The 13,980-nt window shown below is 45.4% G+C and overlaps 3 protein-coding genes across 3 annotated transcripts in view; 2 read left to right on the forward strand and 1 right to left on the reverse strand.

Annotated features, from left to right (window-relative positions):
• Window positions 1–5,521, reverse strand: part of LOC122395647 (Down syndrome cell adhesion molecule-like protein Dscam2) — a 65,088-nt gene extending 59,567 nt beyond the window's left edge. Inside the window, exons 1-2 of the mRNA XM_043393411.1 lie at window positions 5,402–5,521; window positions 3,549–3,672 (exon numbers count right to left, since the gene is read on the reverse strand). Of these exons, the coding sequence (XP_043249346.1) occupies window positions 3,549–3,636 (88 nt within the window). The 5' untranslated portion in view covers window positions 3,637–3,672; window positions 5,402–5,521. The remainder of the gene's footprint in view (window positions 1–3,548; window positions 3,673–5,401) is intronic.
• A 1,088-nt stretch (window positions 5,522–6,609) lies between these two features.
• On the forward strand, window positions 6,610–7,719 carry LOC122394864 (dolichol-phosphate mannosyltransferase subunit 1). The gene is made up of 4 exons (XM_043392032.1): window positions 6,610–6,790; window positions 6,918–7,128; window positions 7,201–7,391; window positions 7,459–7,719. The coding sequence occupies exons 1-4, from the start codon at window positions 6,651–6,653 to the stop codon at window positions 7,676–7,678; spliced, it is 762 nt and encodes a 253-aa protein (XP_043247967.1). The 5' UTR covers window positions 6,610–6,650; the 3' UTR covers window positions 7,679–7,719.
• An 849-nt stretch (window positions 7,720–8,568) lies between these two features.
• Window positions 8,569–13,857, forward strand: LOC122399190 (centrosomal protein of 104 kDa). Its single transcript, XM_043399721.1, has 16 exons — window positions 8,569–8,725; window positions 9,425–9,589; window positions 9,970–10,181; window positions 10,248–10,434; window positions 10,499–10,710; window positions 10,787–10,994; window positions 11,064–11,211; window positions 11,276–11,402; window positions 11,476–11,702; window positions 11,766–12,035; window positions 12,217–12,430; window positions 12,495–12,673; window positions 12,746–12,891; window positions 12,962–13,063; window positions 13,140–13,265; window positions 13,327–13,857. Exons 1-16 carry the CDS (start codon window positions 8,686–8,688, stop codon window positions 13,392–13,394), a joined length of 2,631 nt encoding a protein of 876 aa, XP_043255656.1. The 5' UTR covers window positions 8,569–8,685; the 3' UTR covers window positions 13,395–13,857.
• The last annotated feature ends 123 nt before the right edge of the window (window positions 13,858–13,980 follow it).

The raw sequence follows: 13,980 nt of genomic DNA on the forward strand, positions 1-13,980 counted from the left end.
GCAAGCTTTGAAACGTCCGGACACGCTGCATCGAATATATTTCCAACAAACATACGCGCACGTACGCGGCTATAATATACTGGTATCCTATATCCGCGGCGTTACGCGTGTGACTCACGTTTACGAGTCGCGTTTACGCGCGTCGGGACCGGAAAGATCGTGACCGCCATAACAATCGGGACATCTGAAAACGCTACGAGGACCGGGGCCATCGTGCTCGATATCGCGACACAGCTCGACTATTCCCGTTTCAGCGATTTCGGGCGGTCGAGTGGCGCGAGAACCGTGCCGCGAGCGATCGTTGCTCGTTTTCAACCCTAATTCCGCGCGAAGTGTGAATTTGGGTCACCGTGACAAGTACGAGTAACTGTAGCGTCTGTATCGAGTGCCTGAATCGAGAAAAAGAGGGTACCAGGGTGGTGGGATTTAAATCCGAAGATCGAGGATTGCTGGTCAACCAACTCGAGTGACCACCCCCGCACAATGGACCGGATTAGCGGCTCTTAACCTTTTTTCGGTGGATTAACGCTTTCGATGCCGCGTGGGTCGCTCACGCCCCACTCTGTACTTTCCGTTCACGCTTGATACTTTCGTTATTAAACATTTTCGTGGAATATTTTATAATATCGTGTACAGTTGTCCATGTTACAAACTTCGTGTTTCAAGATTCGTACTGTGAATGTCTGGATAAGCCACATTTATGTTTAACGCGTTGCAAACTTCGTGGACCGAAAATGCATGGAAACGTAAGCGCTCGAAAGGTCGAGCACGCGGGTTTTTCGGATGATTTCTACGATTTAGGAGCGACTATTTTTGAACGTTCCAGCGATGGTTCTCCCCGGTCGGGATGACGAACGTTCTCTCCGGGCTGCTGTTTTTCGGCCATCTTTTTCGCTCCACCTTCCACTGAATCATCGACGTAAAATCAAAGGATTCACCTGGCGGTACGGTGCTCCGACAAAATGCGATTCTCTTTCAAGCACGAGAGTCCGTTCTGGGAACAGCAGCTGTTCCTTTCCCTTGGTCCCTCCCCTAGCCCCGCCACCTTTCTCGGTCTTTCCTTCGACAGCTGCACTCCGTGCTCCGTTTCTACCTACGCCTCGTGGACCTTTCACGGAGTGATGGACTCGAAACGAACCCGGGACTCGAGATTGCATCGACAACGCCGATGGCGAGGCTCCGTCTTCCCTTTGTACGCTCCCCTCGTCCTACGACTGGAGAAAATTCTCTTTCCCCCCCCCAAAAAAATGCGTTGCAGAAAGTGCAAGGTGTGCGAAACGCATCGACCAAGTACGTATTCGTTGTTCTATTAACGGCTGTTACGTCGATGTCTCGAGAGATGCGATCATCGACGCTGAGGAATTAATGCACATCCGTTATGCTTCTTTTTCCTTGAATTCCGGAGTCATCGTGCAATGACGACTGTATCGCATGCACTGTTTATGCTTTGGATTTGCATCGGAGCACAACTTACGCGGCTTGCATCCAAAGCCTTCGCTTCGAAACTTACCTGCTCGATTCAACTCTCCTCGCGATCCTGTTCTTAAAAATCTTGGAGCAACGCTTGATTCATCTTGGTGTTTTTGCTTTTTTTATTTAAGATGAAGGACTCGTGCTCTCTCAAACTTTGATGACCTCCTTGTTTGATCATTGCAGCGTGGTTTATAGCTTCTACGTTTCTTCTTGCCTTTCCTTGTTCGACGTATCCAAAATTCGTGTCTTTGTTATTCTTACTGGCCTCGCACCATCGACCACATTACGCCTCCGGTCCAATGATCTGCTTAACCGAATATGCTACGTAGTTGGATTCTGCCAGCTTCTCGCCTCAAGTTTTCTATTTACTCGCAATTTTACAACGATGCTCCAATTGTCAGGTTTGATAAATCACAGTAGGCTTACCCAGGATGGAATGCAGATACGACGATCAGAGTTTTTGAAAAAGATTATTTCGTATTGCGTAAAGCCAACGATTCCTAACATGCAGACGCATTTTATGGGCGACGGATTTTTCTCGCATCGTGAATCGCTTAGGGGCACTCTTTATGGCTCGTTGCAGTGCGTTCTCAGCAAAAACGAGTCGGTTTTTGTTACGTTAATGGCAACGAACCGACGACAGAATCGAGCGTCGCTAATCGGACTATTGATCGAGCAACCGAGAAACGTGTCATCCGGAAGATTGTTAAACGAAAGACGAGTTACCGTGTCAGCTGCTGACCTAACAGCTTGCAACGCGTCATACGATCTCAATGCATAAACGATTAGATGGCCAAGATATAACGCAACGAAGCACGCGGTCGAATCATCAACGTATCCTTAACAGGAGGGGCTTTCTCTTCGAGCAAAAAAGAAACGGTGATTCGCTTCCCATAAATATTCACGACGCACATGGTTTCTCTAATAATAAACGGATCAAATTCAAGAAGCGCCATCAACGCTACGAGCAATCGTTTAAAGGGGTATTCCACTATTTTGCTCCATTTGTTAATTCAAAACACACCTCAAATTATAATTGTAAACATAAGATCTGAATCTAGAACTTTCGGGAAAACGCGAGTTTTAATAAAATTGAATGAGATGCAGAAATTCTAATTTCAAGAATGCATTCAACGCATTAAAATCTACGAAGCAGGGGGAGTGGGGGAATGCCGGTCAGCGGGAAATGCCAGTCACCCAGAAATTAAGAACGCTGCTTTGTTTTGAACCATCTTGTTTAATGCTGGACTCTACTCTCAATAAAACGAACTAGCGTAGAGCGATTCGTCATTGTTAGCTGAAGGACTTGGCGAATGCACGCGAGTGAATGTTTTTCAAGGTTGCTTCGATTATGTCAAGTCTTTAATAAAATAAACAGCTGGCAAGCACTGCTTTGAATTGTTATTTTTCTTACTGGATATCTAAACAGCAATTTTACCTTCTGGATAAAAGATTAATGAAAGTGCATAAGCTCCGACTCTGAGGGCATCGATGTACGAGTACTTTAACGACGTTGGGAATAATGGCATCCCTCTAGATGAAAATGAATGCTTCGTCTGTGGTGAATCCGATCGTAATGAGGAAGAGTGGTACGGATGTAGAGGATGTGGTCTTTGGACACATGCATTATGCAGTGGAGCACAGTCTGCCTTTAAATTTAAATAGTCTACTCGATTCCGTACCTCGCTTTCTTTATAAAATGTTTTAAAAAATATAAAAATTGATATAAATCCGATGACACAGGTTTTTCGAGCAATTTTTCATGGGTATAAATAAGATTGCTTCGTCTTTAATCGTTTATCTCTCAAAAACCTGACGCGGCCGAGAAATTCATTGTCCCTAATTACCAGATTCTGATTCATCAATCTACCAAGAACACCTGGCTCTACACGAAGAAGGGTTCCCGGCGTCGAGCAGTGTTATTATCTTTAAAATCTAATTATATTTCCCTCCCGACATCTTGAACGTTCTGTCAGCTACTCCGAAATCAACGAACCGTAAGGTAATAATTCACTTTCTTCTTCGTTTCCTTATTTCGCTTTTAAGTTTGTTATCGTTCGCGGGATGTTACTCACCGTTCGTTAATGCAAAGAGAGCCAATAGCAACATCGTTGCGACGTAGGTGGGTATTTGAAACCCACCTCCTGGAGGATCGCGCCACATCCTGATCCTTACTTCCTTGATCGCACTGATTCTCACCTGAACTCACAATAAAAACACAGAACTGAACGTGGTTGCACCGCGAGGAACGCGGAGGGGTTCGCGCGACAGCCACGCCGACACTTTCTATCCCACCCCCGCGGGGAAAAGACACGCACGGATCTCGAATTTCCTGGATCGTTTCCCGTCTGGAAGCGGATCGGCGCGTGTCCCGCCTACGCGTTCTTTCAACGGATATATTTGAATCGTGCGACCTTTGTGCGGTTCAAGGCCGACTGGTTGTTCAAACGGAGCGGCTGGCTCGGTGCGATTCCCGAAACGCGGGCCGAAAATGATCATGCATGGCCGCGAGATCGTCGCAAGCTGCTGACCGGGGACAGTACACGCCATCGGTCGTACTCGATAGTTCCCACTGTTTCTACATTCTCATACGACCAATAACGCTACCGTCGTGTGCATCGAGCATAGCCTGTCGCTGCGGGCGAACGAAAACGGCACGCAAAGCAAAGCGGAGCAGCGAGAAGCTTGACCCATCGGGGGTCCGAGGATAGCCTCGACGCGTCGAGAGGGTTGAAAGGCGAGGCGAGGCTGAACGAAAATTGCGAAATAAAAAGGAGGCACGCGGAAATCGACGCGCGAAAACTGAAAGTGGGCGAACGCCTTTGGCGTCCGTCGGTTCGCGATAATCTCCCCCGCCGGAACACGTTGCCGGTCGTTTTTCAAAAGCGCCGGTGAAACGCTGTGCACGTGCTGAATCGTTGATGGCACGGGGGTGGGTGCAGGATGAAGACGGGGCGAACGCAAGAGAGGAACGTACACGGGGGAAAACGGAGAAACGAGGAGAGGAGAGAAGCAGAAGCACGGAGTAGCGCGACTCGTCACGGAGCTGCTCCCTCTCGGTGGGTTTATTGATCGCAGGGTGCGGAGCGGACCAATCTACCCCTCGTGCAGCGTACGCCATGCTTGCTGGTATTTGCCCGAGCCAGTCCGCTCGCTCGCCGGCCAGCCCGATTCTCCGCTCCTCCGTCAGACCTACGCTAAATCCGGAGAAACCCGCCCCCGACCCTATAAAATACCGCATGGCCCGGCTACCTGGACCAGAAATATCGCCGCCACTCTCTCTCCCGAACCTACGAGACGAGACGCGTATTTTACGACGGGCCCACGCTGCCGTTCGATTAATCGACGCTGATGCTGCGACCAGATGGATCTGGGACATCCCGTGCCGTGTCCACCCGTCCCCCGGGGAAGGTCACCACCCTTGCTCGCATGCACCCGTTAGAGAAGCTCTTTCCTCCCGATAGCCGAACGCGAACGAAGGAACTATCGCCCCATTCATTCGCGATTTACCAGTCCGTCCCCGCTCCGTCCGATAAATCATCTCGGAGTACTATTGAATTATTCAGCGCGAAACGACGCGATGCACCGGCGTTCGCGGTTCTTTGCACTTTTACCAACGAAGGAATCGACCTGTCAGAAAAAAACGACACGCGTATGCGATTCGTGTCGGCGGGCTGTCGCGACTCGAACGAATCGAAATAACGCTTCGAATCGAGAGGGGTAAAACGATCACCAGCGATTATCACACTCGGTATTACACAGTAGCACATGTACCGCACGTACACACCCACGGAAGATTTAACGAATCCGTGGAGGAACCGCCGTGGTTTTTTTCAACGATTTTCTCGCGTCGCTCTTAAACTTCCCGGAGCTTTACCGAGCGTGACTCACACGTGCGTGACGGTGACGTTTTCACCGGTCTACGTACCGACGACACGTCGATTATAATCGCAGAGATACAACACGCTGACCACACACCGCTCGGTGAATAGAACGAACACTCTAGGTCCGTGGACGACCGAAGAGTGCAGCGAGGAGCGTCGTTTTGCTTCGGGACAGCGGCTGCTCCACGGGATCTCGAGGTCGGCGGTGGGAGGTCGTCGTCGTGGTACGCTCTTGCGTCGCGACGTAGTGGGGGCGTCGGTTGGTCGACCTTTGTCGCACGCGACGGAAGCAACGGTTGCATATATGTATACTTTCGCACCATCTCCCGCAATCGTAATCGGTACTGGCAAATTGTATTTGAAATTGAAAGGAGCTGTAACTATTTCATATTACATCCCGCCATTTTGCTCGCGAACCGTGGAATTTGAAATCGAGCAGAGTTTCTTGACTTTCCGCTTTGGATTCGGAGCGAGAGAAATAACGAGCATCTTACGAATAAATCCTCGTTAAAATATACTACTCTAAACTACTTCCTTCGCTTGTTGTGTAGCTAAAAAATTTATTAATTTGCACAGTAGGATAGCATCGCTGCGCAATTAAAAGCGGTGGCACCGAAGCGTTGATAAATTATTTCGTTATCCGAGACGCACATTTTTCAAAACTATATCTTGCAACAAGACAACGCGACTGAACTCCAAAAGCGAAAGAACTACGAATAATATTGCACCAAAAGTTCCTTGCTCCGATTGCGATTGATGGCTGTTTATGTCCAGGCACGTTTCGAATCTCCCTTCTTTAAAAGACCCCGCTAGACGACGAAAAGCTCTATACTTGGTGGAAAATTTTATTTCTCTATGAGGTTTCGTTCAATGTTTTTTGGTACTGTGCCCGAAATTATGAAGGAAACAAAGTTTCACTGCACTTTTATGCCGGAAAGCTAAATTCGCAGGGTTGTTGGAAGACATTATCCAGGTCAAGAGCGAAGGAAAGTTTGATTTAAACTTCGCGTACAGTTCGGGCAACTTTACAACGCTATATAGACAGATATATTTCGATTATACTTGTTCCTTTCGGCTAAAAAATGATTTAAATGTCTTTTAATACCAAAATGAGACACCTTCGAATAAATACGAAACTTAAAATCCCGCTTCTATTACATATGCATGACACGTCATCTGAACATGACTGTTTTATCGACAAGTTTAACAAAACCGTGTGAATTGCTATCGGTGCAGCAGTCGGTAAGAAAGGTTTCGTCCGTAACGCTTCGTGTACCGGAGAGTGCTGTCAAGATGGTAGAAAAGGAACAAACAAACAAAGATATAAAGGAATTAGCGAAAAATGACAAGTACTCGATTTTGCTACCGACGTACAACGAAATCGAAAATTTGCCCATAATTATTTGGCTTATCGTGAAGTACATGGACGCGAGGTAACTACAATGGCAACATAACCTCAATTCTCGAACGAAGTCGTGAACCTCGTACGGTGAAATTAAACAATTAAGAACATGAAGTCTGTAAAATTGATCAGTCAAGCGACAATATGCAACATTCTAGCGAACTTGATTATGAGATAATCGTGATAGACGATGGTTCTCCGGATGGAACATTGGCCATGGCAGAGCAGCTGCAAAATCTATATGGGAAAGAGAAAATATTGTTGAGGCCAAGGGAAAAGAAACTTGGACTGGGAACCGCGTACATGCACGGGATCAAACATGCTACAGGGAATTTTATTGTTATCATGGATGCTGATCTATCTCATCATGTATATAATTTGTTCTTGAAAGGATTGTTTTAATTTATGTTGTTGAAGCTAACATAGGCTCACCTTTTTCAGCCAAAATTCATCCCCAAGATGATAGAGCAACAAAGATACCTTGATCTAGATATTGTCAGTGGTACAAGGTATGCTCAAGGTGGTGGAGTTTATGGTTGGGACTTCAAAAGAAAACTGATAAGCAGAGGAGCAAATTTCTTAACACAAATTTTATTGAGACCAGGTGCCAGTGATCTTACAGGAAGCTTTAGGTCTAGAACTTATAGCAGACTTGCACAGATTTTATGTTACGCTTGTTACACATTGTTAAAATTACAGATTATATAAGAAAGAAGCACTGGAGAAGCTGATACAGTCCTGTGTATCAAAGGGATATGTTTTTCAGATGGAAATGATTGTCAGGGCTAGGCAACTTAAATATACTATAGGTGAAGTGCCAATTTCGTTTGTAGATCGTGTTTATGGAGAATCGAAATTGGGGGGGTCTGAAATCTTCCAGTTTGCAAAAGGTCTCCTGTATCTTTTTGCCACTACATAGGCTGAATCACGATCCAAGATTTCCAAGAAACATTCCCGATACTACCTAATAACATATAAATCAAAACATGTATAAATAAAAAATTGTACGTCGATGAACGTTTTTTTAAATAAATGTATCATTTTTACGCATTCGTAGCACGGAAAATTCATTCTAAGACGAGTCAGGAGTAATTCGTCTAACGGCACGAATTAATCGACGCGTACCCTTGTACTTAATATTAAAAAGCACGTGCCGGTGCGCACGTGGTCGTGAATGACCGACACGATACACATATAACGATTCTACCGAGCGATTCCACCCTCGCCGCACCCTCTGACGTCACACAGCCTCCGTTTATTGATCCATTACGAAATTACAGACTATATGTATTTCGACTTGAGCGAAGCATAAGACGGTATCGCAATGTGCCACGTACGAAGAGTCAAGTCATAAAAGAAACCCTCGAATAAACGTGAATTATAATTTCTCGGATCGGCGTAACCAAATGAAAGGGTTGATCTTCGCGATAATATTATCCACCGTTGAACGGAATCGACTGGGACGCGTCGCATACTTAGAAAACGATCCCCCGCTTCATATTTGTTCATCTAATATAAAAACGATACATAGTATTTGAGAAACCAAAAGAACAATATTCTGTTGCCGTTTTGCTCCTTCGAATCGAATAGCTGCTCTCCTCGTTTTTTTATATAAAAGGACTCGAAATCGCGAGAGCAGCTCTTCTGACGAGTGAAAACGCTCAAGAGCAGAGTTTCCGCTCGCGGAACGGGTGCAGTACGGCAGTTCTGTCGCAAGCTTCGCCGCGGCCAGACGTGCAAGTGGCGTTGCCTACGCGCCGGGGTGAAACTTGCAAGCTCCCCTTATCGAGCTTTCAGATGGCTGTGCCTTTTAGATTTTGACGTTTTCCACGTCTCCCCTTCTCCCGTCGTACTTTTTCCTCTTCGCGTCTGTCCGTCAGCTTCTCCGGCTCGTCGTTCTCGTCGTCAGAAAATCACCGCCTCGTCATGCCGAGAAAAATTGGATTCCACGTCGTATACGCCACCAGTAAGAAGACATCGAATTGTGATTGTGATATCGGTCGAACGACGTTAACCTCGAGCTGTGCGCGAATCTTTTCTTAGGCCTGAAGACATCGCGGAATCACTATGCGCTTCTTAATGGGGGGAAAAAAATATATATTTATTAGATTTCAGATCGTACAAAGCTGCGTCCCCGTGGCCACGCGTGGACATTAATTTTCCATGTCGAAAGCATTCCATTTTTCCGGGCGATTGACGCTGGAAAAACAAATTAACACCGACGACTCGACACGTGGGCTTCCGCGTTTTCTTGCACCTTGCGAATCGCTCTAGCGGGCCTGATCAAACGAAATCGTAACCAATTCGTTCTTTCCGCTGTGATTAAATTATTCGAGCGAATTTCGATTAAAAAACACGCGAACCCATGCCGTAACGTGCATCTTCGATTGTTGTGATCGTCGAAGCGTGCTCTAAGCCGCAGTATCGCGTGACACCGTTTCGTGTCGGTGGTCCATCGTTCAAAGTATAATTTCAGAGTTAAAACATTATCGATTATATGGGAATCTCCATTTTTGTTTAGAAAAGAGAACGAACCCGATCGTATCGAATATCGCGATGTAACGAAATGTTTAGGTAAAAGCGATTAGAGGAACCCAAATATCATTTTGCAATTTGTAATCGAAATTATAGTCTTTCGTCCCTCTAACGTCTCGAATAACCGCAGGCGAAGAGGACAGACACTCTTCGCTGGAACTGAATGTTCATGGACCGACGGTAAGGGGTTGGCAGAGTTCAAGAAGATGTACGTATCCTCAGGAACTCATACTGCGCCTCCACGGACCGACGAAGCTTACGAGAATACAAGTCTTAGCTCATCAGTACCTTATTCGTAAGTTAACTTGAGAAATTAAACATTCGGTCAATCGTTCCTCTTTTGAAGCGTTTGAAAATTCAGTCACGACCGGAGACTACCCTCGGCTTTCTCTGAAAAGCAATTCAGCAATGAAAGAAAATCAAATTAACGCTCCAACCCCGTTCCCTTGGGATTGCCTTCATTTTACTATTTCCGTTTCACCCTCGTTTCTTATTCCATTCACTGCTGTGCGACGAACAACAGTGCAGTGTCCGCGAAATATTTGTTCCTTCCCATAGGGTCCTTCCGAGCAATATATCCAGCAATTTCTGCAATTAATTTGTTCTTCTCCCTTAAAGCGTAAACCGGAAAATTGTCTTATTCGTAGTTGCTAACGGACGATGAAATCTTTACAGCCGAGAAACTGGAGATTTGGACGTCGAGGGAAGAGAATGCCTCCGTAACGACGGAGTTCAATTATTTGGGTTACATTACGTTGTCCGACAATGCCTCGACCATGTACAAAAGCAGAGAGCTTAAGAGCGTAGCGCTTCCGGAGACAGAGGCTGTCTCCTTGAAACTGAGACTGCACAAACAGCACAATAACGCGCACAATGTTTACCAGCAGGTGCGTAATAATAAACCTCTGGTATCAAATGCGTTTATAAGTGCATTTTACGAACGTGCACCACAGGTTGGACTTATCGCTATCAATATTCTCGGGGAACCTTACGGGCAAGAGCTGACGGGGCAGGGAGACGCGCCGTACAATCCACATTACACGTCCCCGTACGACGATCTAGCCTTCGAAATGTACGTCGATCGCGAGGTCGCCAAGATCATCCGGCAAATGGAGGCGAAAAAGTTGCAGGCGGTGGAAGGTAAGCGGGGGGAGAAAAGGTTATATCGTCAGCGCGAAAGCTCGAACGCGAATGTATTTTCCAGAGGAGAGATTCGAGTACGCTTCCAAGCTGAAAGTGGCCATGGAGAACTTGCGAAAAGCCGGTGAACGACTCGGGAAATACGAACTGGAGAAGAAGTACGCCATAGCGTTGGAGGATTACGACAAGGCCAAGGCGAAGAAAGCACAAGCGCAACAATACAGACAGCAGGTCTATCAGAGTTTAGAAGTGCAGGATCTACTCGAAATTCACGGGGTAAGCGCAGAGTGTTGCGACATTTTTAATAGATTCAGATCCTTGAGTACTTATATGTTGTTCGTGGCATAAATAGCAATTGGAAAAAAATAACCTGTCGTCGGTGGAGGGGAAAGAACCGATATCGGTGGATACGTGTACCTCGAACGCGGCTACTGTTCCCGAGGACATCACGTCTCCTCCGAGACTAGTGATTCCACCTAATCGCGACGGGGCTATATCGCCGACTGGCCCCGCTCATCAACCACCCGTTTCGCCTCTGCATCAAAAACCAAACAGCCCCGGTACAGTTTTTGTTAATCGTTAAATCGCAAACATCGACAGAGACGGTTAATTATCCTTTGATTGTACAGAAGTGACGGACAGTCCTACGAACGGAGTCGTAGAGAGGCAGAACAACTGCAACAAAGGATCCCTCAGACGGAAGACTAAGTCGGCGGGGCCCGCGCTTCGATCCAGCTACGAAGCTTACGAGGAGAGAACGATCCCCGCTCTAAGACAGTAAGATGTCCTCGATTTTCTACAAGATATTCAGGATATCTGACATCACAATTCGTTTATTCAGCTCGCACACGAACGAATTCACGAGGGAATGCCACATGGAGAACACGGACACGAAGGTGATCTCGAAGCTGAACGACAGGGAGAAGAAGCAAGCCGCGTTACCAATAGCCGTCTTCGGAATGGAAATGGTGATGCAAGTTTCAAAACGATTCCTTCGATTGAAACCTCAACAACGATAACTGATATAATTAATCCGTTCAGGTAGAAAAGTTCTATTCGAAGCAATTCACGGACAAAGAGGAGGGGCTGATGCAGCTGAAAGAGGAACTGAAAACGTTCGATCCGGAGGTGTCGAAACATTCGGCGAACAAAACGGCCAGAGCTACGATTTTGCTGTTGCACAGAGCTCTCAGGGATAAAGTGTTCAGCGTGTATAGCCTGGCAGCGCAATTGATCAGGATTTTCTTTTCAGAGTTTGCGACGGACAGGTATGGTCGTCGTACTATGCACTTCGTCTGACAAATCGATCGCAAATCGTCGTTTTTCCTTAGAGTGTCGTCGACCGAGATCGCGAGAAGCGTGGAACGTCTACTTCCGGAACTGTTGACCAAGTCAGGCGACACTACGCCGAGGATCCATAACATGGCTGTGCACACGATACTGAGTATGGCAGATTGCAAATGCGTGAGAGAATTGCACATAATACCGGTGCACTTGACGAGACCCGTAAGCAGCAGCACGCATCAACGGTTGGCTCTTAGCAGGCTCGAAATGGTGGAGCAGCTGATCCTGAATCACGGAATATCAACCGACAAACAAAGGTGACTCTAAACAACGTAACTTCGATCGCATAGCTTCGTGCTCGTTGTATGAAAAGATCTAGAAACGTAAGACCTCTGCCCGCAACATTCAATGGAATCTTGCTCGCAGAGGTCGACCCCCGATATTAAGCCTGCATCGTTAAAACGCAATTACTCTGATAAGGCACTGTAATTGTTGCAGTGGACTCACTTGTCGAACGTTGTCAGAGTTGGGTTCCTCGGGTTTGCACCATCCGGCGGAAGCAGTTAGGAAAGTATCGGAAAGGATTCTGGTGTTGGTGTACAAAGTGAATCCCAGATTGGTCCGCAAGCAATTGCCTCCGGACGATGATATCACCAGACGGAACTTGTTGTACCGACAACTGTTTCACGAATTCGATCTTATCGATCTTCAGGTATTATAAAAAACCAACATTTGTAAACGTTTGTCATTGTAATTTTGTAACGTTTTTTTAACAGAGGAAAAAAGAAGCGGACGCGTGTCACAAAACGACAACGCCGACGCGAACCAAGTCTACGGAGAACAACGTAGCAAACTTAACAAAGTCGCCGTCTAGAACGAGTCCTGTCGTTAGTACCGGAAGTTCAACGAGTATAACGTCTCCGTCCGAAAATAGCACGGATCACAAGGGTGACAAGTGAGTTAACTCCAGTCGTATTACAAAGATAAATTGCATAACATTGTTCGTGTATATGGTTTTCTTTCATAGGATGTGTATATTCTGCCATTCCAAGGGGCAAGGGTATTCCGAAGAAGGGTTGAATATTCATTATTGGAGAAGCTGTCCTATGTTGACGAAATGCGAAGCGTGCAAGCAAGTGGTGGAAATTTCATATTTAAGCCTACACTTATTAAGTGAGTGTTCCTTTGTTCGATTTGAATTTAAAAAGTATGCCCGTAATTACAACCTACTTGCTTCTTTTAGACGAATGCGATATGAGAAACAATTACATAAAGTGCGAAACTTGCAAACTGGCAATCCACGAGAATTCGTTCGCGGAACATAGAAAAAGTAACAAGTGTCTAAGTATGTACGACAACGGGCTGAAAAATAAAAGCAGGTATGTTCGAAATAATTTGTAAATTATTCGCTTGCGTTACAGATCCCATCGAAGGATATGACCGTTGCCCGCTCTGCTCCAATCTCGTGAATCAGAATAAGTGGAGAGAACATCTCATGGGTGAACATCCCTGTAAAAATAATCCAAGAAACAAACTAGTGAAAACCTGTAAGTTCGTAAACGTTTCAACGTGTATCAATGAAAAGGGTTAAATTCGTTTCACTTGTAGGTTCAAAGTCTCCATCCAATTCGCATCTCGGCGGAAAAATGACTTCACCTACCAGTAGAGATTACTAGCATCAACCCTCAACTTCGGGCAATTCGGAGTATAAAAAGTTTTAGAAAAGATTTTTCTTTTGTTTTCTTTTATAGTTTATCTATGCGTTACGAGATGTCGAGCGTTTTTCATATTTCTACTTGTATTTGAATCTTTTTTTATAGAAAAACCCGTCCTTCATTAGTAGAAATACCTCTGTGTTAAACAAATTTCTAGTCGTAAGTTGAAATCTAATCTTTAGGACATTAAGGATCTTGTTATTGACTAAATCGAAAAAAGAAAAGAAGAAAATCTTAACGTGTAATACTATTCCGAAGCGAATACGAATGAGACGCGCAACAGATACTCATCTTTTTCAAACTTAAAATACTATAGAAGCAAGGAGTTCCATACAATTTAATAACATATTATTGAACATTATGGCACTGGCCATTTTTGAATTAATGATTCCTCTACATCCGGCCATATTTATAATAATGTTTGTACTGTAATCTATCAGCAAAATATCCTGGTTATAGTGGCCGAAAATAACGAAAAATGAAAAGGTACTTGTCGCTCAAATTACATAAAATATTACATGTAATTTCATAAATTATTTCATAGAAA

The sequence above is a fragment of the Colletes gigas genome, unplaced genomic scaffold, assembly GCF_013123115.1.
Source record: "Colletes gigas isolate AHSC1104 unplaced genomic scaffold, ASM1312311v1 Colletes_gigas_Sc00001, whole genome shotgun sequence".
In the NCBI taxonomy this organism is placed as follows: Eukaryota; Metazoa; Arthropoda; class Insecta; order Hymenoptera; family Colletidae; genus Colletes; species Colletes gigas.

Excerpts from the sequence above, each read along its gene's own strand:
- LOC122394864 (XM_043392032.1), top strand. The coding sequence starts at position 6,651 with ATGGTAGAAAAGGAACAAACAAACAAAGATATAAAGGAATTAGCGAAA. Across the intron at positions 6,791-6,917 it reads GTGAAGTACATGGACGCGAG|CGAACTTGATTATGAGATAA; the intron begins GTAACTACAATG and ends GCAACATTCTAG. Across the intron at positions 7,392-7,458 it reads GATCTTACAGGAAGCTTTAG|ATTATATAAGAAAGAAGCAC; the intron begins GTCTAGAACTTA and ends TTAAAATTACAG.
- LOC122399190 (XM_043399721.1), top strand. The coding sequence starts at position 8,686 with ATGCCGAGAAAAATTGGATTCCACGTCGTATACGCCACCA. Across the intron at positions 8,726-9,424 it reads CCACGTCGTATACGCCACCA|GCGAAGAGGACAGACACTCT; the intron begins GTAAGAAGACAT and ends GAATAACCGCAG. Across the intron at positions 11,212-11,275 it reads ACGATCCCCGCTCTAAGACA|CTCGCACACGAACGAATTCA; the intron begins GTAAGATGTCCT and ends TCGTTTATTCAG.